The 18,473-nt window shown below is 39.1% G+C and overlaps 2 protein-coding genes across 4 annotated transcripts in view; one reads left to right on the top strand and one right to left on the bottom strand.

The window, feature by feature from the left end:
- b3glcta (beta 3-glucosyltransferase a) overlaps nt 1–5,322 on the bottom strand; it is a 99,171-nt gene extending 93,849 nt beyond the window's left edge. The window contains exon 1 of one of the 3 annotated variants that reach the window (XR_015940050.1): nt 5,115–5,322. Coding sequence is in view for 2 of the 3 variants with exons in the window: in XM_088639398.1 (XP_088495524.1) it covers nt 5,115–5,178 (64 nt within the window). In the remaining variant the exon portion in view is untranslated. The remainder of the gene's footprint in view (nt 1–5,114) is intronic. The other 2 variants (XM_088639398.1, XM_088639396.1) reach the window with 2 other exon arrangements.
- A 136-nt stretch (nt 5,323–5,458) lies between these two features.
- On the top strand, nt 5,459–18,390 carry hsph1 (heat shock 105/110 protein 1). The gene is made up of 18 exons (XM_088639395.1): nt 5,459–6,523; nt 8,902–8,959; nt 9,114–9,254; nt 9,771–9,893; nt 10,135–10,234; nt 10,388–10,521; nt 10,610–10,854; nt 12,296–12,524; nt 12,966–13,072; nt 13,205–13,338; nt 13,502–13,716; nt 14,567–14,695; nt 15,352–15,492; nt 15,949–16,074; nt 16,249–16,356; nt 16,760–16,879; nt 17,076–17,237; nt 17,597–18,390. Exons 1-18 carry the CDS (start codon nt 6,417–6,419, stop codon nt 17,792–17,794), a joined length of 2,577 nt encoding a protein of 858 aa, XP_088495521.1. The 5' UTR covers nt 5,459–6,416; the 3' UTR covers nt 17,795–18,390.
- Nucleotides 18,391–18,473: the final 83 nt, after the last annotated feature.

The following is an 18,473-nucleotide window of genomic DNA, read 5'->3' as shown; positions in this document are numbered from 1 at the left end:
CTGATGTAGGATTCCCTCACCTCTTTACACTCTTAAGGGCCACAGATGAACACACCTCCGAGAAAAGCTGACAGAAAGGGTGTCAGGTAATAACTTTGAAAACCTGAAAAAGGTTTTAAAGCTGTACTCACTTGTCCAGGAAAAGTGTTAAGCTTTTTCTTAGCTGTTCAGGAAAAGACGTTCTCACTGACATGCCGAATGCATTTTGTCTATAGGCTGCAGACTCTCTTTCATGGAATACATTCACTACTGCTGGCCCTGAATACTAAGGAATGCAGATACTTTTGATGGCTGTTTTAGTTTGAAGGAGGAGTACCTTTACTCATTCTGTCTTCTCTTCCCAGATCCAGCAGGTTTTCTCCGCCTCATGAAAACATCCACAGCTTAAGGTCTAAGGAAAAGCTAAAGCAATTTTATGCTTATCCTCCAGTCTTAAGCCCTTGATGATTTAAAGTGCACTAGAAATCCCTCCTGACTTCAAGAATAGGCAGGTCCTTCTCTAAAATGAAGCAAGTTTGCCAAGGCACCACAACAGATGACGTTAGTTGAAAATGGCAATTAATTTTCCAGTGCCACACATAGCTGATTAAAAAGATGCTCCCCAGTGCTCCAGACACACATTTTACCCAAGACGCCACTCCCACTCCAACACACTGGCATACCTAATCTGGTTGGCTGTCAGATGTCACACTGTAGAAAGAAATACAATCACACAGTCTCAGGAACGGCATTCCCTCTCAGTACTTTTCGCTTCCTGTGGGTGGTCCTCTCATCTTTTACTTTCCTTGGAGGGATGAGTTCTGGTGACATTAGCAACACAACTGCTGTTGGGTGAAACCCTTGCGTGTAATCAAACACAAAGGCACTACTATTACATTGCAGTAGCCAGTGTTGACAAACTTTTTTTAAAAATCACAAAACATTCGGTTGCATTTGTGCCTATGTTGATTTGAGATGTTGCTGGAAAGCTTTCCCACAGTAGTGGGCACTCCACTTTTTGCTACAGGCGAGAATTCCAATACCATCTGTCTTGTGGACTGACTCGATAGTGCCAGAGCTCCACTATCTTGATGGAAAGTGACATTTCCAGTGTTAAACAATTACACATTCATGGAACACGTTCCTGTTCCCATGTGGCATTTTATTGCTAATCAAGCCAACAATACCCATCTACTGGATTCTACATCACAAGGCAGTGAGCTAACCATGGTTTCCTCCCAACCAAATCAAACACTGTTAGTGTTAGATAAGCTAGAGACTGTGTGGCTGGAGTCCCAGCCAAGCAATTGTTTGCCAGCCCGGCATGCTGTGCACAGTTCAGTAGATTTTTATAGTGTTTGACACTGTAATATTTTATTTCTCTCCGTATCAACTCTCGATGGATAGCAGTTCAGGAGGAACATTAAGGAAAAATTTGCGAGGCATCAGTCTTTCAGTACACTTGATTTGAAAAAACTGATCATATTCTTTCATGTTTGTATATGGTTATTTTTACCCCTTTTTTGTGGAGAAAACTGGGTATCTGTGAGAGTTTTGCATGTAAATGCTGCATATAATTTAGAGTCCCCAGCGACCATAAAAAGTGCTGTTCCCTTGAGTTCTGTAAAATTCAAACTGGAAGAGGAGAAGAAATATATAACATGGAGATGACACTTCAATATTCCATTTGCTGGAGAATGGCCATGATGTAGTGTGTCACTTCAAGAGTTATCTTCCTCCAGTAATTATAAATAATACATCCAAAGTCTCAGAAAACTGACAAAAGCACATTTTCACAAGCAGAGTAGGCTCTTGTAGCAAATGTCCTTCAAACAAGGCAGCCCGTACCCATCTATTAGAGCTTTTAGCAACTCAAATCAAGTGCTGGTTATGGGAAAGTAGGTCAGTGACATGAGTAATTATTACAAAACCTTTCCTAGCAACTAAGCACACTGACAACAGACCTGAACTTAAATGTCACCTTCAGAATGTCAGGTATATCTTGGTCTTTGAGGTACATTACTGGCTTCTTTAAAAAAACAATTGAACATAACGTTTTTAAACAACATTCTATATAGTCCTCTACATTTCAGAATATCTACAGTATCTGTACCTTATATGATGATTAGTTCAGCAACCAAAACACGTTTGGGAAGCACTTTGTATTCTATGTTAAGATACATTGCTGTTCTAGTTCTTAGTTATAGACTAACTTCTCATTAGCTTTTATGAAACTAGTTCTAACACCAACTACCAAAGTTAAAATTCCTTAGTAATCTTACCAACAAATATAAAACCACAAGCTTACAGTACATCCATCCATTTTCTAACAGCTTCATCCAATTCGCGGTCATGAGGGAGCTGGAGCCTATCTCAGCAAACAACAGGCACGAGGCAGGGTACACCCTGAATGGGACGCCTGTCCACTGCAGGGCAGACACACAGACACAAACATGCATGTACTCAAGCCAGGGCCAATTTTCCCACAAGCCAATTAACCTACCAGTATGCCCCTTGGACCGTGGGATGAAACCCATGCAAACATGGGGAGAACATACAAACTCTACACAGATAGCACCCCGAGTCTAGAATTAAACCAAGGCCCCAGCACTGCAAGGCACCACTGCACCACTATGCTGCCCTTACAAAGTTACAAATTGTTAAAAATTTTAAAAAATATTATTTATTATTGACCACCTACTCAGTCTTAGGAGTTATTTAGAATTCTGATAAAAGAATTATACAGTGTGGTCAAAATAGGCTTAGCACATTTCATTTTGATGAAATGTGAAATTCTTCTATTCTTTATGCAGTTCAGAATATACTTATTCCCTCAGACCCCTAGATTACTTGTATTGTCATTTTAAGAATTAATGAAAAAGGCCATTGCAGATTTATTATATGTACTGCAAAGCTAGATGAGGCTAAGATGTTCTTTTCCCTTTAATGTGGACTTAAATCCCGTGTTCTGCTCTGTGTTGTTCTAATGCATCATTTAAATTACAGTTCTTCTTTAATATATCAAACACATATCTCCATACCTCCTACAGTTTTGAAATAGTGTGGCCTTAGTGCCTGTAGATATGCAAGTCAGGTATTGAAGAGCCTTACTTTTTTATTACCAGGATACAATTTACAGAACCTACTTTATTAGATGAATATTTAAAATACAGCAGTCACTCAGTTAATTGTACTGCCTGATCATGGGCAGAAGAATTAGCTTGTTACATTCATTTTTAATGGAACACATGTCTAAAGGTCTACTTATCTCACAACCCTTTTCGGAAAAACTTCCAATTAGCAACACTGCTAACCAAACATTTTTAGAACCGAAAATATACTGTAGACATATTCAGTTTCATTTCATTCCTTGTTCACAATTAACTCATCACAGGCGATAGGACAAGAAAGAATGAGGTTACTCTATGTAGATCTACAGAATCTGTTAGCATGTCACAAACAACTGTATAATGTGGCATATTTGTGTGTGCCTGTATTAAAGACGCATACTGTATAAATGGGTGTATTCATATGTAAATACTTCAAAAGAAACGCAGTGCACTCGCTTTCTAATTGTGAAAGCTCCGTTTAACACCAAGATCGCCATGAGCAAAGGCAGACAGTATATGACAGCCCACACGGGATGCTTAACGAGAATAACATGGTTAGGATGAGCAGGGAAGTCTTTGGGAACCTTCAGGACGGGCGAAGGCATAATGTTTTCCCAAAGGAACGTTTTTCTCTTTATAACAAGAAAACGAAGCAGCACCTTCCAAATCTGATTCCTCCACACATAGGTTCTAGTGGGCTGAACGTATTCCCTTTTTGAACATAAAAAAAGCATTTTATTAGCCTACAGAGCTCATATTTACAGTGTAAATCCCGTACAACTACAGAGCCTACTGCATTAAATTGTGAGGTTTCAGTAGCCAAAGTACCTACATTCCATATTACACAGGGAGCTTTAAGGTTATATCTACTTGCTTTTTACGTTTCAGATTTTTTAAAACAATGATAATCAGCACTGGTTCTGATTTACAAAACCATAATTCTTTATTATGTTTATCTCAAATTAACTGTGTAAATTTCGCCATACTGCATTGAGACGCACAAAGCTGATGTTACTTCGAATACCATCGCATTGTCCTTTGAATCCGAGATGTCTCTTAATATTTACCAGATTCCTCCGGATTTTAAACCAACACACCCAATTCTTGAACTCACATTATTACGCTCAGGGCGGTATATGGCATTATACTTACATTCTCGACAAACATGTCACTAAAAATCAAAATGCATTTTCAAGACTAACAACTGCTACGAATTCCTTCTATGAGTCACCTCCTATCTGTTCGAACAACCGATAAAATAAAACTTGAACTGTAAAACCCTGTCTTGTTATAGATATAGCGGAGGTCTAATCGCGCAATACTTATCATGAGATTTACACCCCCAACGATTTAAATTGACATTGTTAAATATCACTATGCATATAAATATCACTAACGTGCTTTTCTGTAAGAATTTGAATTTAGTGGGTTATTGATCTTTCCTAAGTCCATGTACTGTAACATGCCCTGTGCTGAACCAGCACCCAGCACACAAACATTTCTCTTCCAAACGTCGCCGCTTCATTCTAACATTCCTCACGCTCTGTTTCCCCGACAGCTGAAAAAAGAAAGAATTCACTCACAACTTGTCTTTAGTACATGCCTGGACTAAGCCTCAGCGAATTCTGCACTTCGGTTTACGCTGGACATTCTGCAGTCTGTCTTGAAACATACGACAAGCAAGCGAACTTTTTAGAAAGCGTCGGAGCAATCACCTACAAACTTGTAAAAGAAAATCTAATGGAGGCCTATTTTGTATTTGTAGCCTCTCAACTAACGACCTTTTTTTAGTATTCACAAAACCTTGGGTCACAGAAATCGCCCGTTGCCTCAGTTGAGCCCCGCTTTCGCACACTTTTGCCCGAGCTCTGCAACGCAACTAGCCCGTGTTGAGATCGCATTAAATGCACCCGGTGGTCCTGCCAACAAATTCAGTACTAACTCGTTTGGTCCTGGCATGGACGGCACTGCAAAAAAAAACATGATTAACTGGCAAAAAAGATTGCGAGCCGAATCGATACTTACTGAAGAAGACAAACAGGAGACCGGTAGCCACTTTGTTTCCAAGGAGAGAGTTACCAGCCAGCATGATCGGAGTCCGGGGATGTTACAATGTAATACAGAACTGTCAGCCTCCGAAACCAGAAGGTGCTGGCAGCGCTCCGAGCAGGATGTTTTCAGTAACCCGCCGACACAGCCGTGGAAAAGAATGCTGGCGTCCCCGGGTGCCATGTGTGGTTCGGGAGCGCCCTCCTGCGGTCAGACCGTGCAACTGCCACTCTTCCTCAATATTTCCATATTAATCTCTTGCTACAAAAACATCGTAGCAATGTTAGGCATCGTCTTCTGCAGAACAACAAAGTTAATTAATCGCCCATTGCTTATTTTCAATTTCGGTTCTTTGGCTTTCGTGCACTGAATAGCAACACGGCTGGCACAAACAACACACCTCCAGATACCGTAATACCGTTTACAGAAGAAGGTTTTTCTCTGCATTTTTCACTGCACATACAGTAATGGACTCCAGAGGTCTGGTATGATTCTCATTTATTCATACATTTTGTCGATGGCGAAAATTATTTGCTATTAGTAAAATTGATAAAATAAAAAATTAACCTTTCTTTTAACACGTTTATCATTGATAGGTTATTTAACCAGACGCTTACGACGATGCGACTACCACCAGTGCAAAGGGCTTCTCTTGGCTAGACAGCTTTGATTTACTGTGACCGGTGTCAAATGATTGCATATTTTATATATATATATGTTTACAACAAGCCGCTACATGTTCTGTTGTAGAAATACTACTCTGCACATTATTGTGAACGGAGGCATATTTGTGCAGGTAAGAAAACGATGTGAGCGCCCACGCAGGAAAGGAGAAACGCATACTGTACTTCCACGGGACCCGACGTTTCATGATCACGCTCCGCCTCGCACTAGCAGGGCGTCCCGTCTCCACAGCAACAACGCAGAAAAACTTGCGCACGCCGGCCTGCTCGCATAGAAAGCTACAGCATTGCCTGGAAAGGTCCAGAAAAAAGGGGGTAGCGGAAGCTTGTAGCGGTTAGCCGTGAGCGAAAGTGGATGTAGTAGTACTAGGCATGGAGAAGTTTCTCGAAAGTTCGCCGGCTGTGAGATATAAATGGTTGGAGGAGAGGTGGGTGGTGATCTGATCTAAAGCTGCAATCGGAGCTGAGAGAAGCAGAGCGGCGGTTCTCAGAGAATCGTAGTGGCAATCGCACATCGGGAGGGAGTATTGGCCGCATTTAGAAGCGGCGGTGTTGGGTGGTTGCTGACTGTGGAGCGGGGAAAAACAATCCCAAGATGTCGGTGGTCGGATTTGATATTGGATTTCAGAACTGCTACATCGCAGTTGCCAGAGCCGGAGGAATTGAAACTGTAGCGAACGAATTCACCGACAGATGCACGCCGTAAGTTGTTGCTGTTTTTAATAATTAAAGCTCCAATCGTTACGGTTAGTGGAAATGTCAACGACTGATCAGACTCTCTAGCTATCTGGGGTGCTACTTTTTAATGACCTTTGTATTTCATCTTTTTTTTTTCATTGTGTAGAACTGCAGTTATTAATGTATACGGTACCACATTGCCGATAATGCAATTCCCTATGTTTTTATTACCGGAGACTTTGAAATGGTGCACTGTACAGATCAGCATTAGACATCGTAACTGCATACTTGGATTTGCAAGTATAGTATTGGCAAGCGCTGGAAAGTACGAATGCAGATGAAGCCTTTGATTTTTAAATGTGACACGGCTAATAGCAGGGATTTGTTGAATCACACGCGTAACATTAGCTAGGCTGCAACATATACAGTACGTGTATTAGGGAGGAATAACATTCACCACAAAAGATGGGACAGGTGCAGCGCAGTGCTCGTCTTGACACGGAAGCACAGCCAGGAGCTGAAATGTGTACGGTGTGGAAAAAGAATTACAATCCCGTTCCATAATCCTCCCGGATGAGGACGATTTAAACCCCCCAGAAAATGTTTTCTTTTCGCCTCTGTGCCCAGCGTTTCTGTCAAATCCTGTGATGTCACCAGCAAGTGACAGTCATCTGGTAGAGAAAGACGCTATACGTGATTGTTAATATATGCACCTTCTGCACAGACTTCATCGCTTTAACCTGTTAAATATTAGGCTAGAATGAAATTTAGTCGATTTATGAGATCGCTAAATTATTTAATTGAACAGAATCTGGGGAACTGGGTAGTGCTCGCTTTCCCGCGAACCATATGTGGGCATAAAATAAAATCAAAAAGGGACGCAGTGCTTTTCGCCTGACAGTGATAATAAGGAGTTTGAAGTCCCATCCATTGATGAAAATGTAGGAAGGCATCTTTCATCTACCCCGGTTTAAATCACGGGGAGGTCTGCTGAGCGGAAGGAATATTCCAGAACCGCGTGGAAGAACCGAGCTGCATCTTGAATTTACGTAAATGAATGGAAACCACAGGCAGGCTCTGTGCTGCTACTGTACCATGTTCTTTCTAAACAAAACGTCCAGATTTGGGTCTGGCGTAATTCTTGATACAGCCGTTACAGTCGTTTTAGAATACATATCCCATGTTTTGCATTGGGTGCTTGCATTTTTTTTTAATCAGTGAAATGGAGGCCTAGATGGCGTTACCCCCAGAATTTTATGTTTTCAAAAAGCATCTGTCCTGTAATTTGTAGCATAAAAATTAGTACGCGTTCAGGTATTTAAAGTCCTTTTATTGTTCACTTCTTAAAAACGGACATTTAAAAAAATAACCAGTTATATATTTTAGGAAATCTGTTTCCCTTATCGCTCGATTACCTGCACAATAATTTGTCACATTATGAAATGCCACAGCAAAACCTGTCAAAATATTAGTGGGACTAATACTTTATTTCTGTACGCAATACAGCAACATCTTATTAATCGAATGTACAAGACCAGGCTCCCTGAATCTATATGGCTTCCTGGTAGCCTGAGACTAGACAGCCCTTCCATTTTTCCTGAATTTCCCCCTGATATTCAGGCAGACCATATCTGACCCTTTAGTGTAGGAGGTGATTTGAGTTTCTGGGCAGTCACAGCGGTGTCTTGTGATACAGGAAGTGTAACTAATGCCTGGCAGAGGGTATCAAGATGTTTCAGGAAGGACCTCTGCTTGTATGTGCCAGTCATCATCTACCTACAGAGTTTGGTTATTTTTTATTGAAGATTTTATAGAAGACGTCAACATTGCTTGGAAAGGTCTAGGAAAGGGGGTAGCAGAAGCTCATAGTGGTTATCAGTGGTTCACTCTGACTGAACAACATATTGATGTTAAATTGAGCATCTCAGCCTTGGCCTGATTGAGCACTGGCTATGCACTGAGACTGCTGTCTATAGTCTATTATCTAAACAGCTGTTAGAGGTATGTCTAAATTTTTACTCCTGTTTAGCCTTGTGGGCACAGACCCTACACTTTGTTACCTAATAGGTGAGCTTTTTTTAGGATAATACACTAGGAATAATGTGTAAAGGATCGACTAGAAAGTTTAAAAGGTATTGTTTTATTATGAATCGCAATGATTTAATCTAAAGGACTAGAATCAAAGTAATTTACACATTATATTCTGGACAAGGATTTAGTTTGAAAGCCAGATCTGTTGGTAAAACTACAGAAAAAATGAAGATAGTAAGCATTGTAAAGAGAGCATGAAATGTCTGAAAACATTTGAGATTTTGCTTACATGCTCTAGGGCTTAAGTAATTTGAATCATTTTAGTTTGCATTCTTTCAAATAACATTTAATATGATGTTATTATTTTGCAGAGCTGTTGTGTCATTTGGTTCCAAAAACAGAACAATTGGTAATGCAGCAAAAAATCATGTAAGTATGTTTTTTTTTTATTTCAAGAAAACTTAAAGTGTATATATTGAAGGTGTGCATTTATAGGTCTGTAATATTGTGCTTTGGCTCTTGGGTTGAAACAGCACAGTATGTTTTATTTTATTCAAATGATCTGTGTATTATTTTTATCCAGCTCATTACCAATGCAAGGAACACGGTCTTTAACTTCAAGAGGTTACATGGAAGACCATTCCAAGACCCTGTTGTCCAAAGTGAGAAGGCCAACCTGCCCTATGATTTGGTTCCCCTGCAGAATGGCAGTGTTGGGGCAAAGGTAGGATAAACTTAGAATTCATGCTCTGAAATACTTACCAATGAAACAATCCTGTAACACTTGTGAAGTACTCACGCATGTAATTCCCATGGGCTGACTGCCCCTTCATATTAATTGAACAGTCAAAGGTGGCTTAGGAAGAAAGGGACCCTTAAACAGTGTCCTAAAGGATGTTTTCAAAAGTTTGTGTTTTAAAATGTAGCTCACAATTTGCTTTTGGGAAGCAGTTACTTTTAATTTGACCCTTTTCAGAAATTATCTTGTAAATTGGACTGCCTTTAGACCTTTTTTTTTTCCCAAGGCCTGTTCAATGGTTTCTTTCAGGTCTAATGCTGCTTTAGAATTTATGTCCTGTCAGACATACTGTATTGGATAATTACCAAAAAATCCAGAAAATCAAGTTATGTTTATGTTGCATAGGTGTTTTCTGCCTCCTGTCTTTGTTTCGTGTGAAGTGCTGGAGAAGATGGATAACTGGCTATCAGATTTGTAGTGACTGAGTTTTTTTGTCTATAGGTGATGTATCTCGATGAAGAGCACCACTTCAGTGTGGGACAAATAATGGCCATGCTCTTGACTAAGATGAAGGATACAGCTGAGAACAATCTACAGAAGAAAGTCACAGACTGTGTCATCTCTGTAAGTGGCTAGAATCTATTCCCAGCTCCAAAATTTCACAATTTTAGATAAGTAAAGTAAAGCAGAATTAGAACTCCACAGTCTTGAAACGGTATATGTAATGGATAAATACTAATAAAGCAGTTCTTGTTAAAATGTATTTGTTTTAGTTATGTATTGTAGATAAATCATATACATGTGAGAAGAGGGGCATATAATGTAATTTTGAAAACTCACTGACTTTCATCTTGTATTTTTGAAGGTCCCCACATTCTTCACTGATGCCGAAAGAAGATCTGTGCTGGATGCTTCCCAGATTGCTGGTTTGAATTGCCTGAGGCTGATGAATGACACTACAGCTGGTATGGAAAAGTAGTGAATTTAAGAGGTTACATACAGTACCTGGTATTAATAGGTGACTGCCAGGAGCTGCTAGTTGGAAGAGTAGCATAAGTAGAATGATATTCATCATATTGTATGCCAGATTTATAAGTTATTCCTTTTTGTCTCCTTAGTTGCCCTGAATTATGGGATATATAAACAGGACCTTCCATCCCCAGAAGAAAAACCCAAGATTGTGGTCTTTGTTGACATGGGTCATTCAGCTTTTCAAGTTTCTGCCTGTGCTTTTAACAAGGGCAAGCTTAAGGTATGCTACATTTTGAATTGCCTGTTTGTACAGTTGCTGTTGTACGCTTTGTCATGTATTCATTTTGTCTTCAAACTCTCACTTCCAGGTGCTAGCTACTGCATTTGATCCTTACCTGGGTGGAAGGAACTTTGATCAGAGGCTGGTGGATTATTTCAGCGTGGAGTTTAAGTCCAAGTATAACCTAGATGTAAAGAGCAAGGTACGAGCCCTACTGCGCCTCCATCAGGAATGTGAGAAGCTCAAGAAACTCATGAGCAGCAATTCCACAGACATTCCCCTCAACATTGAGTGCTTCATGGATGACAAGGATGTTGCTGGAAAAATGAACAGGTATTAGTCTGGGTCTATAGTCTTAATAAAAAGTGAGTGAATGACTGTAAAATGTTTTCTTTACTTTTAGAACATGAGCTGGTTAGTTTCTTCCTTAACCAACAGTGTATTTGACCGTCCCTGAATTAGTTATTAAAAATCACAGAAGAGATTTATTTTTTAAAATGTTTCTCTATTTCCTTATGCTTAAAAATGGTCAGACTCCCAGTTCTTTGCTAGATAGCATACTATTAGCAGCAGAGCAATCATAATGTACATAAGACATTGTTCAAGGAAGAAATTTTAGTGTAAATGGCAGACTTTCTAGTTACAGTTTAAGCTTTTCAGTTGGTGGCAATATTGTCATTCTGAAATGGTAGGTTTCTTATTTTAATCCAAAGCCACTACCAGGCAGAGTGAATATACCAGTATCCTCAAATAGCTTCAGATAGTACAGCATATCTGGGGGCTAGGGAGTTTAGAAAAACAAAGTACAGTAGGTAGATTTTGGATAGTGATTAAATGTTTTTACCCAAACGTTGATTATTCACAGCTAAATAAGGGACTAAATAAAGTTATTAGTGTTGATAGAGCTGATTGTTTTGATGTGATTTAATTTATTGATGATCAAGCCTGATGGGGAAAACACAGAACAAAACCAGTATTTCCCATTTATCAAGAGAACAACACCTTCATATTATGGTATGTTTTGAGCCAACACACTTGTCTGGACAGTGCAGACCAACACAGGCTGTCATTAGTAGGCCATGATCTGTAAGACCACAAGTCATAACACCTCACCACGCTCAATGGAGAGGTCCAAGTACAACAGTCTGGACAGCAGTGTTTATTCTCTTGCCCAGAACTCCACTTGTATTGCTTGAGGCATCCTGATTGCACAGTGCTATATTGATCAAGTGCTGGTGTAACACAGCTCAGTGGCACTGAGCAAATTACAGAAGTCATGCAGCCTCCTTAAAACCTATACAGATACAAAGTCTTCTACCACTGGAAAACAATTTTTTTGGTGTAGCAGAGTTTGCTACTGTTTGATCTGAGCCACGCACGACTATAATCAAATTTCGGTTGGAGCAGAGCATAGCTCATACTACTTCCACACATGCTTAGTGAGTTGTCACATGCTTGTCTAGGTTCTGTGAGAAGAATGGGACAGAATCGCCCAAGATAGAATCTGCAATCTGGTGCAAAGTGCAGATCAACTGTTTGAATGACTGCTACTGGTGGACACACTCTCTGCTAGCCTGTAACATTCACAGTTGACACCCCCTTGATAAACCATTGTGTTGCATCTCTTTTCATGTGGTATATGTGTGTAATACAGAGTGTATGGCATTCCTGAAACTCTGATATTTAATAGGATGGTATTAAATTTAAGGATAGGATTTACTGTAATAGTCTGCAATAAGTACATTACATACTAAACAGTTGTGTTCTTTCACAGGGCTCAGTTTGAGGAGATGTGTGCAGATCTAATAGAGCGAGTAGTGGCTCCACTGAAAGCAGTTGTCGAACAAGCTCAGCTTCAGCTTCAAGACATTAGCTCTGTGGAGATCGTAGGTGGCGCAACTCGCATTCCAGCCGTTAAGGAAAGGATTGTGAAGTTCTTTGGAAAGGATGTCAGCACGACGCTGAATGCTGATGAAGCTGTTGCAAGGGGTTGTGCTTTACAGGTTAGTTATAGGTGCTGCTTGCATGCAAACCTCAAAGGAAAGATTGAGCAGAATTAAAAGTTCTTTTTAAGATCACGATAAAATAACAAATATTGACATGCATCTCCATGCATGGCCTGTACAACTGAATGGTCCATTATCATTATGTGCAATGTCCTTGGGCTTGGAAAGATAGGCAGAGCTACTTGTAAAACTTTATCACAGTTAGCATTTCGTCAACTAGAAATAGCTATAGCCATCCATGGGGTCTAAAATTTTAAATTGGCATTGGCAGAAAATGAAACGGCAAATGTGTATGGTTCTGCTGTAACATATAATAAAATGGGATGTTTTGTAAAGCAAAACATCCCATGTTATTATAGTGATAACATGATCTGAAACGTAGTACTTGCAAGTTATTTCACTCTAACCCCTCTGTTATTTTTCTCTCTATTTCCTCAGTGTGCCATTCTTTCACCTGCCTTTAAAGTGAGAGATTTCTCCATCACAGATGCTGTCTCCTTTCCAGTATCACTTTCCTGGAGCACAGAAGTTGATGAGCCCATGGGGTACTGTATTGCTATTTCTTATTATGTACACTTTGTTTTATTGGTGCACTAAAGAAATATACTGAGAATTATATCATATGATATTGTTTTTAAACATCCTGTATTTTTATTTCTATTCTCGTGTTATTTTAGGAACCATGAAGTGTTTTGCAAGAATCATATCTCTCCTTTCTCCAAAGTCATCACTTTCTACAGGAGAGATCCTTTTATGCTGGAAGCCTTTTATACAGACCCAACTACTCTGCCTTACCCTGAAGCCAAGATTGGTAAGAGTCTGTTTGTTTGCAATTGCTTTGCTTGTAATCGTTCAAATGAAACCCTTATTATGTGCATGTCCCATACAAAAGTTACCAGTATTGTTCACTGGTTAAATGACACTCTTTCAATGCATTTTCGCAGCACATGCAATGTGTATTTTTCTCTCGTCAGGTCAGTTTACTGTGCAGAATGTGACCCCACAGGATGATGGGGAGAAGTCCAAGGTGAAAGTGAAGGTGCGAGTGAACGCTCATGGAATTGTCAGCGTCTCTTCTGCATCCATGGTGCAGAAAGTTAAAACTGAGGATGATGATTCCACTTCAATAATGGATGACATGGAAGAGGAGGCCAAATCCCAGGAGAGTACTGTGATCGTAGATGGAGAGGTGAGTATTTTATCATTATTGATCACTGTCCTCTATGGAATTTGTACCAGGTCAGACCAGAGTAATATCCAGTAATGTGTGAATGAAACTCTGCTAAACACATTTATTTTACCTTGTTGTGTATTGTTCTCTCTTCCTTACCTGTTTGGATTATATGCTGATTTACACGCAGCAGTCTGTTCAGTGTTTATTGCATTTAAAAATTATTGGTGGTTTTATGTTCTGTAGAATGTGGCTGGGGGAAATTTGCCTGCTGTTATTAGCTCCTGACTGCAAGACATTTCTGTATTAAGCGGATAAAAGTGACTAGAGACACCCTGCACTCACACTTTGCATGAAATTACTTTGTGTGACATTTCACAGGAATTAAATTGACTTTAAGCTGACATATGCATATTTCTCATAATGCAAAAATATTTCAGGAGAAGAGGAGAATACCTCAGCAAAAAATGCATTAAAATGAAATTCAGGATTAAAGCCAAAATAGCTTCCTAACTTGGCTTGGGAGATAAAAGCCTGGCCATATAAACAAAGCTGTGGCACCTTCTGTCCCCCATAAACATAGCAGGGCACAGGGAGTGGTGATGTAATTGGTAGATGATCATTTGGCCAAAGAATTATGGAAAGGAAAGGCTGCACACCTATATTTTTTTTATTTAAGTTATTGTGGGGGAGCTGAGTGTTTTCTTCCTCTCAGACATTTGCTGTGATCTTCACTGTTGGTGCTTCCAGTCACAATATTTTTCCAGGCATGGTCTTCAATGATGGTCTGATAGATACATGCATCTAGATGATGGAAGTGGTTTGCAAATGAAATGCTATCTGATTCGTCCTGGGGCTTTAATTACAGAACAAGGCACCAGGGAAAAGTGAGGGCGAAACACCGCCCCACATACAGATAGAAAATCACCAAGCACAGTCTCCCCCTTCACCCGATCCTACTGAAGAGGGGAAGCAAAACGATGTTACCCCACAGAAAGTAAGTGATTCTGTATACTTTGCTTGTAAAAACTCTTGCTACTTGTCTCCCGAAGGTTGTCCTTTGACAATGGGGGGGGGGGACGGTGAAGGGGGGACTGATAATAAGGCTTAGAATAAGTACCAATCGTGTTTCATTTTGAATAATTGAAACGATACGTTACTGAATAATGAAATTAAAGTACAGTAGGTAGCTGCGTCAGTATACATAGGCTGCAAAGGAAAAGTAAAGGTTTATTCCATGCTGAAAAGAGAAGAAAAACACAATGTTTTGGCTGTGGAGCCTTCTTCAGGTCTTACAGTCTCATGTACTACTGTCTTACTGAATAATGTTGATTTGCCATTAAAATTCCAATTGATTCAAGTGTTTAAAATTATTTGGAGAAGTAAAAATGTATATCCCTGGTCTAGACTTTTGACTGTATTCATAATACAGTACACAGACACATGTAAATTACACTTGTAAATTACTGAAACTTTTATGGTGTACTTGTGCAGACTCCCAACACAGGTTAAACAACAATCAAAATCGTTTACATTAGGTCATTTTGGAAAGTATTCATTGCAAAGTTTGCAACTTACATTGAAGTTTGATTTCTTGCATACAAGGATGCCTGGTGGATGCAGAGGAGACTGATATAAATGTTTTTGTTTTAGGTGAATGGAGAACTTAAAGCACACCAACCACCTGAAGCAAAGAAACCGAAGATGAAGGTCAAAAATGTTGATCTGCCCATTCAGGCTGATCTAGTGTGGCAGCTGGGTAAAGAGCAGCTCAACGCCTATTTGGAACAGGAGGTAGGTGGTGTCCATTGAGCAGAACTCTTAATCATTTACGAAAAGCAAATGTACTGAGATCACTATTGCTTTTTCTAAATTATTGGCATCATCTAAACAGATTGGCAATACATTCTGGCCTTCTCATCATTAATGTATTACTTTTAAATCCAGTGGTGTTCTGAGTTTCATCTGCATGCTATTATAGATGTGCAACTGTGGCATGAGTGACTGAATTAGACTCTGAGTCAGTAGACTCCTTTTCCACTAAACAAAGAACCCCTTTAAGATGAGTAAGGGAAAACAATATTCTAACATTATAGGTAATAAAAAAGGATAAGCCTTTGCAAATCTTACTTACTATGTCTTTCTGAAATTTCACTGCTTTGGTTATTTTATAATACCGTTGATGGACACATTGAGAAAGCTGTCTTCATTATATAGCAGTTATATTAATATTCTGTTTTCTAATAACAGGGTAAGATGCAAATACAAGACAAACTGGAGAATGAAAGAAATAATGCCAAAAACGCTGTGGAGGAATATGTGTACTACTTCCGGCACAAACTTGAAGGCCCTTATGAAGCTTTTGTCAGCAAACAAGTAAGTTTTACTTTCTAGATTCAGTGCACCTCCAGCCAGTTAACTTTGATAATAGTGCTAAATGGCCTTTAACACAGTATTCCAGTAAGTATTATTAAATAAGGAGGGTGTGGTCTGTTAATTTTCATGAACAATGATCACGGAGCACAAATTGACAGACGTGTGTACTCTCAGGATCGAGAGAAATTCACACAACTGCTAGACCAGACGGAAAACTGGCTGTATGACGAAGGGGAAGACCAGCCCAAGCAAGCCTACCTTGACAAGATGGAGGAGCTGAAGGTACATCATCTTCACATTTGTAAAAGTACTTCACAAAAGTAACAAGTGTTTTCTGACTTGTGGTAAAGTAAGACTTAAGTGGATTGTTTTTAAGCCCTTTTCAGTTTTTTTTTCAGGAAGTAAGTTTTTTTTGGTGCTCCTTTTGATTTTACCAAAAGTAGAAATAATGATAAATGAATGGCCATGTTTGTTTTGAGATTTTCCTAGTGTTGAGGAAATGTTTAATACAAATTGAAGGTTGCTGCAAACAACAGAAGTAGAAATAAATGCAAATATTCTAATCACCAGTGCATTACTGTCTAAGGGGGATTTTTACAGCTAGCACTGGGTTAAGTAAATGTGATTATGTAACTTCCTATGTTATGGCCCAAACAGCAAGAAAAAACGTATATTTCCTCTGTAGAAACTAGGCATGCCTGTCCAGGAAAGATACCAAGAAGCTGAAGTTAGGCCCAAGCTGTTTGAAGAGATCACATCCAAAATGCAGGCTTACATGAAGATAACAGAAGATTACAGGAATGGGGTAAGCACTTTTAAGCATGGCATTTCTGCATTAATGAGAATTAGTTCCATTTCATAAAACAATATCATTAAAATAAAATGTTATACTCATGTTGCAATTAAAGTTGTAGTTTACTGGAATAAATGGGGGGGGGGTGTCCAGAATCACTTCATACTGTAACTCCAATGGACATGTCCTAAAATTTCCAATTTTTCAGGATGAGAAGTACATTCACATTGATGCGCCTGACATGGAGAAGGTAACAAAATGTGTCCGAGAAACAATGGAGTGGGTGAACAATGTAAAAAATGCCCAGGACCAACTCCGACCAGATCAGGACCCCGTGGTGCACGTTGCACAGATTAAAGCCAAACTTAAGGTGCGACCCAGGGCATGATTATTCAGTAGGACATATCAATCTCCCAATAACATGCATGTAACTAATAACAGCTTTCTCTATTCTTATTTTTATTTTTACATTTAACACTTTTTTTTCTTAAATCCATAGCATACCAAAGGTAAATTACTTGAAGAATCAGTAGGAAATGTCAGAAGGGATTTTGAGATTTTAATGCTTGTCATTTTCTTTGGTATTTGAGAGGATATACTGTAAAGCTTTGGCCTAGCATTTTTCAGGCTGGAATGCCCCATTCAATCTGTAGGATGCTGGCAGGGTGTTTGTGAGATTGTGTAATCAGGGGGACCAAAAGTTGACTGGATGTATTCTGTTGTTCTTAGGAGCTATATATTACCTGCGAACCTGTTGTCTCAAAGCCTAAGCCCAGAGTAGAGTCTCCTGTAGAGGACAACGGACAAATAGAAGAAAATGCCAGTATCAAGAAGACAGAAGCTAAAACCATGGAGGAGCATGTCATCACTCCTGAGGAAATCTCTCAAAATGGTATAAATGGCACTACGAACATGGACCTCAATTAGATGGTTTTTTTTTTTTTAAACGTGGATGTCAAAACTCTTGCATTTTGTAATAGACCCCTATTATGAATGAACAAAGTTGTATTGGATTCAGAGTTGGTCACTGCTATAGATGTGTCCAGTGTGCTTCATACAAGCAAAATCTGAATTCTTTCTGCTATATTATAAAATGTCTTTTTGCATTGTTTAAATCTGACATCACAGTCCTCATTGGTGTTGCGTTTAATTCCACATTAGTTTTGCAAACAGTTAATTTTTGTAAAATATCGTAATTTGGTTTCTGACTGCACATGTATGTAGTTATTCAATGTTGGAAGCTTTTTGTTTTGTATTTAAAACATGACAATATAGCATTGAATATACTGATTCGATAATGAAGTTCAATGTTTGGAAATATTGCTGACTTCAAGAGCTGAATGAAAATCCTGCTAATTTTTGCACATTTAAAATTCCTGTGGAATTGTTACATACTGTGCAGCATGAAGAAAGTAGTGTATCCAAACAAAATGTACTAAGATGCAGTAAAGTGGCTTATGGCGGCATGTTTAAAAGTCTTCAGTTGTTCACATCATTTTGAAATAAAGAATTGTTCAATATAACACTGATGTACTGTTTTTTTTTAAGTATTTTGTCCGTTATATATCTCATTTCCCTCATAGCATTTACTCAATTTTTAAATTAT

Source organism: Lepisosteus platostomus, chromosome 7 (genome assembly GCF_059453375.1).
Source record: "Lepisosteus platostomus isolate fLepPlt1 chromosome 7, fLepPlt1.hap1, whole genome shotgun sequence".
Lineage (NCBI taxonomy): Eukaryota > Metazoa > Chordata > Actinopteri > Semionotiformes > Lepisosteidae > Lepisosteus > Lepisosteus platostomus.
This window is presented reverse-complemented; position numbering and strand designations above follow the sequence as displayed.